The 10,273-nt window shown below is 37.3% G+C and overlaps 1 protein-coding gene across 2 annotated transcripts; it reads left to right on the forward strand.

The window, feature by feature from the left end:
* Positions 1-2,807: 2,807 nt before the first annotated feature.
* On the forward strand, positions 2,808-7,134 carry LOC128519451 (polymeric immunoglobulin receptor-like). 2 transcript variants are annotated; one of them, XM_053493179.1, is made up of 8 exons: positions 2,808-2,947; positions 3,707-4,021; positions 4,347-4,676; positions 5,628-5,792; positions 5,878-5,935; positions 6,076-6,161; positions 6,752-6,798; positions 7,006-7,134. In XM_053493179.1, exons 1-8 carry the CDS (start codon positions 2,902-2,904, stop codon positions 7,084-7,086), a joined length of 1,128 nt encoding a protein of 375 aa, XP_053349154.1. In that variant the 5' UTR covers positions 2,808-2,901; the 3' UTR covers positions 7,087-7,134. The 2 variants fall into 2 exon arrangements, with proteins under 2 accessions (XP_053349154.1, XP_053349155.1); XM_053493180.1 differs by having other exon boundaries at positions 2,829-2,937.
* Positions 7,135-10,273: the final 3,139 nt, after the last annotated feature.

A 10,273-nucleotide genomic window follows, 5' to 3' on the forward strand; every position in this document is an offset into this window, starting at 1 on the left:
TAAACATGATAAATAGCTAATCATAGCAATTAGCTAAACATGGCAATTAACTAAACGTACACTTAGCTAAACATGCAATTAGCCACACATACAATTAGCTAAACTTACCACTAGCTAAACACATGGGGATATCACAACTGGGGGACACAATAATACTTACCTAACCCTATCACAACATTTCACGACACCAAATCAGCTTCACACACATTGAAACACAATGAACCTAACATATAAACACAAAACAGAACTAAAATTCAAATACAAATTAAAAAAAACAAAACAAAATGCCCACATAGTGACAGTAAATACAAACAAACCCGCATAGGTGAGACAGGGGTATTAGGAGTTAAGAGATTATGGGCCAAACTTCCCTGAGTCATGATGCTAGAATAATTATAAAAGTCTTGACTAAAACAACATGTATGAGGAATCACAAAGAAGTTTCATTTTTTGAAATAGAAAAGTCCTCTAACTAGTTACTTTAATCAGAAAGTAATGCTGTAACTGATTAATTTTTAAAGACAGTAATTTTGTAATGTAATTAGTTACTTTAAAAAGTAATTTATGATTCAGCAAAGGGGGGGACAATTTTTCACATAGGATCAGGGAGGTTTCGACATATTTTTTTCTTTAATAAATAAAATAATCATTTTTGTAATCTTTATATAACATTAAAATTTTGTTTGATGATCACAATGGGATGTTTTTTAATTTGTATAAAATGAAAACTAAAAGACTTGCAAGTCAAATAAGCTAATATTTTATTCACAACAGAACATAGAAAACATAAACGTTTAATGAAATTTTACACTTTCATCCAATAAATTAGCTTATTTCAAATTTGATGCCTGATAAAGGCCACAAAAAAGTTGAGACAGGGGCAACAAAGGGCTAAAAAAATATGAAATTTTGAGAAGATTCAGTTAGGCTGTAACATGATTAGATATAAAAAAAAAAAGATGTCTTAGAGTGGCAGAGTCTCTCAGAAGTAAAGATGGACAGAGGCTCTCTCTGGCGTAAAAAGATTGTGGATCTTGGAATACTTTAAATCCTCAATGTCAAATTGCAAAGGCTTTACAAATCTCATCTACAGTGCATAACATCATCAAAATTTTCAGAGAAACTGGAGAAATCTCGGTGCTTAAGGAACAAGGCCGAAGTTTGTTGAATGTCCGTTGTCTTTGGGGCCTCAGATGACACTGGATCATGCATCAGCAACTGTGTCATTGACATTACTAAATAGGCCCAGGAATACCTCCAGAAACCACTGTCAGTAAACACAATCTGCCATGCCATATGCAGACACCAACCAAAGCTCTATCATGCAAAAAGCAAGCCACATGTCCTGTGGGCCAAGGCTCATTTAGAATGGACTGTTTTAAAATGGAAAAGACTATGGTCAGATGAGTCCAAATTTGTAATTCTTGTTGGAAATCACAGACACTGTGTCCACTGGGCTAAAGAGGAGGGAGACCTTCGAGCGTGTCATTAGAGTTCAGTTCAAAATCCAGCATCTCTGAAGGTATGGGGGTGCATAAATGCATATGGTATAGGCAGCTTGCATGTTTTGGAAGGCAGTATAAATATGTTTGAAAAGGTTTTAGATAATGACTATTTCAGAGAAGAACTTCACAAAACCACATTCTGTTATATAACTATTACAACAGCATGGCTTCATAGTAGAAGCATCCAGGTGTTGAATTGGCCTGCATGCAGGCGCATGCGGCACGGTGATGTAGTGGTTAGCACTGTTGGCCTGCACCTCCAGGGTCCGAGTTTGATTACCGGCCAGGCTCGATTCCTGTCTCTGTGTGACAGAGTTGAAATGGAGTTTGCATGTTCTCCCTGTGCTTGGTGGATTTCCTCCGGGTACTCCGATTTCCTCCCACAGTCCAAAGACATGGGTGTTAGGTTAATTGCTATTCTCAAATTGGCCATAGTGTGTGAATGAATGTGTGAGTGTGTGTATGTCTGTGTGCCCTGCGATGGATTGGCACCCTGTCCAGGGTGTATCCTGCCTCGTGCCCTAAGTCTCCTGGAATAGGCTCCAGGCTCCCCGCAACCCTCAATACAGGATTAAGTGGTAATGACGATGAGTGAGAGAGCTATACATACCGGCTTACCAAATTTTTTAGTTTTACTGTAACTTTTGTTTTTGAAATTATAAACAGTAGATTTTGGTTAATCTCTAAATCTGATGATCCCTCTTTTATTAAATTCCTTTTTATGGGCTGATTCTAAAGGAGAATTTTTATAGGATTTTTAAAAGAATACTATATATATATATACAGGTATATATGAAAAATGTGATATTTGCTTGTTTGTTTGTTTATATTATGTACTGTACTGTACTTTTTTTATATAATCTCTCTAATTTTACTGTAATATGTTGTAATACTCATGCATGCACACAAGCATTTAACTTAGCCTAACTGGAGTATACATGTGTACGTGGGGAAAATAGATGCCTATACAAATCCTGTTAAATTATTGAAGTTTAAACATCTAATGTTAAACAACATTAAACCTGTAGTATTGCACTGGTGTTAAACAGATATTATTCTATTTGATGAAATTGTAATTAATAATTTTGTTTTTGATTTTTCCCCCTCTATTATGTTGATTAAATTAAGATTCACAGATTTCTCTTTAGTCCTTGTGTTACGCTTTACCCCCACACATTTTGTAGGTGGTTCCCTAAGATGATGTATGACATAAGAAATAGGAAGGATGTTTTGAAATTCTAAATCACAGGACGTGACAGTGTATAAGTGTAAGCATGTGTAGACGAGTGTGTGAATGAGTGTGAGGAAGAGCATTATTTGCATTATAAACAAAGACAAGTTTTATACCAACAAGCTGAGGAAAAGTGAAGCTTCCTAAGAAAAACAGAGGGCAGTAATGGAAGTTCTGCTGCTTCCGCTCCTCATTCTCCAGGTAATTTCGGGTGAGTTGCCTCTATGTACATTTTTACATTTAGCATTTGAAAGTTGTATTGAGCTTAGAGACATTTTAGTAAAGAAATTTAAGTCAGGTTTAAAATTTCACCAGACACATTATAACACTACACACATCCCAGATTAACGATCCAATCCTCATAGTAGAAATAAAAGGTATGTATTAGACAGCTTGTGAGATCCCTTACCAAATCCACATACACACATGCATACACGCACACACACATGCATGCACACATACACACACATACACTACACAGAGGTAAGCAGTTAAACTGTATTGTGAATTAAACCCTAGTAGAGATGACATGAATGCATGTTCTGTAACTGAGATTTCTGAGTGTGAGTGCACTGCTCTGACGTCAGATTGCATGTTGAGTAACTTTCACTGTCACAACTTTGATTTCCTTATGTGTGATTGCATGTGCATGTTCAATCATTCAAGTACTTTCTTAGGGTTTACAGATTTACACTATTACTGACTCTCAGTATCACTAGAGGAATACTGGGAACACATAGAAAGTAAAAACATTGTGAATACTGTAAAAACAGGAATTCTGACATCAAAGAAAATTAAAATACCTGGGGAAAAACTGACATATTGTGAAAATATCTTAAGACATTGCTTGGTTATAAAAATATTTATGAGTGTCTCTCGCTAAGTTATTGTACACTGCTAAGTTGTGTTATACTTTAGCATTATAGGTAATATTCATAAAGTTTACAATTACTGACATCCTCTTTTACAGGATGTGCATGTTTATGGACTGTAGGAAAACTGACAGCTAAACCCGGTGACTCTGTCACAATTCCCTGCCACTACAACTGGAGGTTCCGAGAGAATGTCAAGTACTGGTGCAGAGGGAAAATGTGGTACATGTGTGTCCGTGTCAGAGAGCGGCCAGGTCGAGTTGGTGTGATGGACAACCCAGATGAGTCCGTTATCACCCTCAGTCTCTCTGAGCTGCAGATTGGTGATACCGGGAGGTACTGGTGCGCCATTGAAATTAAAGGACTGATGAAGAGCGACATCAGGACATCATTGGAGCTGCAAGTGACTAATGGTAAGAGCCTGAAATCAGATCTAAATTAATATAGAAATAAAAAAATGTAAAAGAATTGCCAGGCCCATTGCCCCAGCCACTGGATGCAGTGACAGTCAGGAAGTAGTATAAAACCTGTGCCAAGTTGTGTGTGGATCAGATCAGCCGTGTCTTGTATGCTATGGCAACTCCTTGATGGTAGCTGAAGAAATACTAACACACACTTATATACAGTAGGAGGAGCATTTATGCACAACCAGGATTTTTTAAAAACTATATGCATGTATATATAATGTATGTATTTATTTTTCATTGATTTCTAAATACGTGTGTGTGTGTGTGTCAGATCCTGATTTCTGGGTCACCAGTGCGTTTTTGTCTGCTTTTGAGGGTGGAACTGTTCACATGCGGTGTTTGTATAGCGACAGACTGAAGAAGGAGGAAAAGAAGTGGTGTAGGGGTGGAGACCTGCACTCCTGCCGATCTCAACAAAGCACTCAGATATCCCAGCATACATCACTACAGCTCAGAGATGATGGAAATGGCTCATTCAGTGTGACGCAGCGGGGACTTCAGACAGGTGACGCCGGCTGGTACTGGTGCAGCGCTGCAGGGGTCCAAGCACCTGTACACATCTCCATCAGAAAAACACACAACTATACACACAACAATACAGGCATGTTTACACTACACAATTGAACACTACAGAATGACAAATGCCATCACTCCCCACGTGTATCATTAAGACTTGGCTGCCCATGGCCCTGCCACCGGTTCATTGGTTTTACTTACATGGATCATTTTTAATAATGTAGGTCCTGACCACTGCAGCCTGCAAAAAATCCCTCAAGAGCTACAGTTTTGAAGTTGCTCTGACCCAGTTGTCTAGCCATTACTATTTTTACCTTCTCACAGTAGCTACAGTAATACAGCAATATCTCATTACAATATCTCATTATGGCAGCTAAAGTGGGTGGGATATATTAGGCATGTGTTGGAAGCAGAAAACTTGGGCAAGCATAAGGATTTGAGTAACGTTGTCAAGGGCCAGCTTGCGATGACTTGGGGACTGGGTCAGAACAACTCCAAAACTACATCTTTTGCGTGATGGTCCTGGTCTGCAATGGTCAGGACATACCAAAAGTAATCCAAGGGAGGAAAACCATAAAACTGATGACAGTGTATCCAAGGCTCACTGATGTACATGGGGAGAAAAAGCTGGCCTGCCTAGTCTGATCCAATAAAAGAGATATTGTAGCTTACATTAAGGAAAAGGTTAATGCTGGTTGTGATAGAACAGCGCATCACTGTTATGGTGGCAAAACTGGAAAACGACTCAATATTAGGCAGCCAATAAAAAATAAAAAAAATAAAAACCTTTTCCCAGTTGTGTTGGACTGGGAAAAGCACTTGGTTATTAACCTAGTTAACCCAGTGTAAGTATCTACCCAATGATGTAAACATTAAAGCACTTTTTGTAAGTCGCTCTGGATAAGAGCGTCTGCCAAATGCCTAAATGTAAATGTAATGTAAATGGTCATAATTTTATGACTGATCAGTGTAATACTCATGAACTGAATTGTATGGTGATTTAAAAACTCACCCTTTATCCATCTCTTTTTTACAGTGTATAGTGATTCTCCATCACCATCATCCACTATTGCACAGACTCCACAAATACACACACTTCAAACCCACATAGGGCCTAGCTCTTCACGTGGATTAACCACATTTTTAACCCCATCCTCGACATCTGCGTCACCAGAGGATATGTTCACCTCATCTGCATTAGGTACCTACCTACCACACACACACACACACACACACACACACACACACTAACCTAATCACTAAATTGTTTTTTTTTACCGTGTTAGGATATTCATCAACCCTACCTAAATCCCCACCCATTACAAAACCCTCTGCTTTACACAGGTGTGTATGATACTGCTCTACTTGGTTCCATGTGATAATGATATATGGGTTCTCCATCTGCACAGAACTATTCCTCAACTCTTATTGTAACTCGTATTGTAAGTTAAGATTAGGGGTGTGATTACTGTGTTTTGTTGTAGATTGAGACTGTGTGTGGTCGTGCTCTTGGCTGCAGTGATGTCCGTAGTGGTGGGTGCAGTGTGTTGGAGATTTAAAACACAACAGTGTGAGTAATACTCTCTTGCCATTTCTCTCTTTTTCTCCCTCTTTAACGAATAAAAAACGTTAATTATGAATGTAACATTAGAGGATGAACATAATTAAAGGTGGAAAAAACAATTAATCCGATGAAAGAACCATTCGATCTGTTTGCTGGGGTTCATCACGCTTGGCGATGTCAAGAGAGACAAAGTCACACACACCCTTTTTTTTCCTTTATTCACAGTTAACGTTTTTCAGGCCTGTCAGAGAACAAAGAGAAGACATGCTTAAGTTAATCAAGTTTAAGGAAATGTCAGAAAACAGTAGCAGGAGTTCTAAAGCCTATAAATGTTAAATTTAACAGAAAAGAATAACAGGAAGTGCTACAGGAAGTTGTCTTACTGCTTAAAGTGTGTGTGTGTGCGTGCGTGTGTGTGTGTGTGTGTGTGCGTGTGTGCGTGTGTGTGTGTGTGTTTCAGCCCAACTAAAAGAAAAAGTTATACGTCAGAAAACCCTAAAACACTTCCTTCTCTCTTTCCCAATAAGTGGCACATTCTAGTCATGAAAGTATTTTGAAATGTATATGTTGAAATACTTTTTTCTGAAACTGTCCAGATGAGGCTTGGATTTGGAAGAAGGTGGTAGAGTCAGAGGAACTCAATGTACGGAAACACTCTATTACACACTTACACACTCTATCTGTCTTACTCTCTTTGGTGGATTGCTATATACTGTATATATATATATATATACATACACACACACACACACACACACACACACACACACACAAAATAATAATGTTTTTGTAAATTTTTATTTACTGGTATAACTCCATACTCCAATGATTAATGATGTTTAATGAACAGGTAAGAGATAATGAGGAGCTGCTAGACCATAATTGGAGCAGAGCTGCTGTTCTTCAACTGCAAGAAGAAACTAATTCTTAGATGGCTACACTTTATACATAGTGCATATATATTTATATATAGTGTATCTCAAACAATTCTTCTGAAAAGAGTAAATAAAAGAGTAAATAAAAAAATTATTACATCTAAAATAAAATGTTTCAATCCTTATTGTTTTAATTTCGAAGATTGTTGCATACAGCTCATAAAAATCCAGTGTTTCACAATATTAGAATATATTCAAAAATCAATCAAAAAGTATATAAAATACAGAAATTCAGTACAGTAAGAAGGTCTGAAGCTCCTTTACCATGAAAAACTGCATCAATACGGAATGGTATGTAGGTGATCTGACTGTAGCACTGCTAAAGGCATTATTGATGACCAAGTTGCTTTGATAGAGGCCTTCACTTCATCTGTATTGGTGGGTCAGGTATTTCGCTTTTTTCTCTGGATGGTAGACTATAGTTTGTCTATGGTGGTTCAGGTCAGTTGAGTTGTGTTATTATAGTCACCAAACCAGTAAGTGGTAGTTTTGGCACTGTGGGCAGGTGGTATGAAGTGCTCTAAAATCTCCTGGTAGATGACTGCATTCACTTAATAAAACCTATAAGACCAGCAACAGCATATGTCCTGGTACCCAGAAATTATTACTGACTGTGGAAATTTCACAGTGGCCCTCAAGCAATTTGGAATTTGTGGCTCTTCACTTTTTCTCCTGACTCTGAGACCTTGATTTCCAAATGAAATGCAAAATTCACTCTCGTCTGAAAACTAAACTTTGGATGACTGAGCAACAGTCTGGTTCTTTTTCTCCTTAGCCCAGGTAAGATGCTTTTGATGTTGTCTCTGGTTTAGGTCAGTAACTTGATACGCGAAATCCAACAGGTATAGCCCATTTCCTGAATATGTTTGTGCATGGTGGCTCTCATGACTCCACTCGTGTGCGCATTTCATATGTAGTTGTTTGAGCAGTTAGTAGTATATATGTATGTGTGAGTGTTTCATATATGTGTATGCAAGTGTTTTATATGTGCATGAGTAAAGTTTAATTTAAGCCCTATACGGCACCTCACATAAACTAGCAGTAATAATACCCCTACTTAAAAAAAAAAAGCTCAGCTCAATATAAATCCTGTCCAACTATAGGCCAATATCAAACCTCCCACCATAAAAATAACGTTCAGGAAATTAGTCAATTAGGATTTAGGCCTCATCATGGTACATGAGAGTGTTTAAATTGGTAAATTGCCTACTACTGGCTTCTGATTAGAGATGCATCTCCTTGCTTCTGTTACTATTGTGAAATGTGGGTAATGTCTCCCCCTGCAGAAAAATCTAATCATTTAATCCTTATTTGCTGTGACGATTTATCACATTGCAGTGTATAAAGTTTATAACACACACAACTGTATCTGTATTAATTATTAGAAGAAATGTCAATGTTATAAAGATTTATACATTATACATTAAGATTATACAGCTCCACTCTGCTGAATTACCTCTGCATTCCAATCTTTAATCTGATCTCACAACTATTATAAAAACAAGCAGTTTAATAAAGACATGAGTAATTACCATTTGCGTGAAACACACACACAAACTTTTACACATTTATTTACACAGTTCTCTTTGTTAAGATTTACTTAATTGTAATGAACCACATGACAGTGACCAGGAGCGCGCGCACGCACACACACACACACACACACACACGTGTCTGACCACTATTTATTTTTATATTTTTTTTTGGCAATATAAATCCTTAGTTTTCTGTTACACCCACTGTCTAACCATTGACATGGATTCAAATTTTTCTAACTGTTTTAATTCTTTTAGTTCTTAAGTCAAACCATCAAAATTAGTCATACTCAAACATTATGGGTTCCCCAAATAGACAGAAAAAAGCACACTTACTGTATCCTTCACTTTATATTTACCTTTCTTTCTTACACTATTCATTAAATTGGGGTAAAGCTAGAGGGATGACATCCCTATCACCTGGACTTTGGTGTTCCATCTAAAATCTTCAGATTTTTACCTTTATTCTGCTACTCTCGTTCATCTAACAAGCCTCTTTTCGGGCAGGGGAGGATTCTTGACCCTGGAGGATACAAATATGTGGAAACCTTTCAGTTTCCCTCAGACTGAAAAAGCTGCTTGGATGAGTAGAGAAATGTTTTGACCTAACAAGAAAGAAGTGCAATGGACATGACTCAATTTCCAGATGTTATCTAGGTTGAAGCAAACTGTTGCAACAATTGCTGAGGACATGAGAGGATATGGCAGTTTTGCCTGAGCCAGCAAACCAGCACCAGACTGTTATATCTATACTAAAGCTAACATCAGAACATCAGTTCTGCCTTTGATTTTTATCAAACAGAAAAACAAGTTAGCCATCCTTTAAGCAAAAAACAGAGCAACTTCCACATCAGTTTTCATGCCTTTATCACTTGGAGGTAACTTCAAAATTGAAACAACTCACCAATGAAAACCTCACCATTGTTAGCACAGCCCTGTGTTTGCTCTTTGTCTTCTTCTTCAAGAAGGCGAGATGCCTAAGAAACTGCCAACATGTGGAAACTGTGGGTATTTTTATCAGGATTTGTTAAATGGAACTTTACTAACCATCAAACCTAACATGAAACATACAACTCAGCCTCATGCCTGCTCTCTTTAGTCTGCCCTGCAATTTCTGGTGACATTTTGCTACAGACTGTTCACAGGTGGCTGAGAAGTGAATAAAGCTATTACATTACTGTATGTATTACAACTCCAGTCTAAACAAGCTGCCTGTTGCTGATAAGCTAGAACAGGAAGCAGAACAGAACAGGTAGCTAGCTCTTAGCAGACATTGATGAATTAATAATAATAATAATAATAATAATAATAATAATTAAATTCATCTTTAGCTGCATTTATGTATTTTAAACAGCCGTAAATAATATTCAAATTAAATAATTAAGTATTATTTTTTATGAGCTGAACTATTTTTTTTCTATATTTGAGTGTTTGTTTGTACCGTCCTTATGGCACCTTCCTGCTTGTGAGTCATGACCAATATGAATGGGGAGGAAACAAAACCCTCTTCAACAACTTTTCAATTATAGTGCTGAACCATCAACTTTGTGGAAGCAATTAGGAAAAAAAAAAATCCTGAATGGAGATCACTCAAACAATTGATGAAGTTGCATGAATCAGAACTATGTTTAGTAGTGAAACTAAGAGC

The sequence above is a fragment of the Clarias gariepinus genome, chromosome 3, assembly GCF_024256425.1.
Source record: "Clarias gariepinus isolate MV-2021 ecotype Netherlands chromosome 3, CGAR_prim_01v2, whole genome shotgun sequence".
Lineage (NCBI taxonomy): Eukaryota > Metazoa > Chordata > Actinopteri > Siluriformes > Clariidae > Clarias > Clarias gariepinus.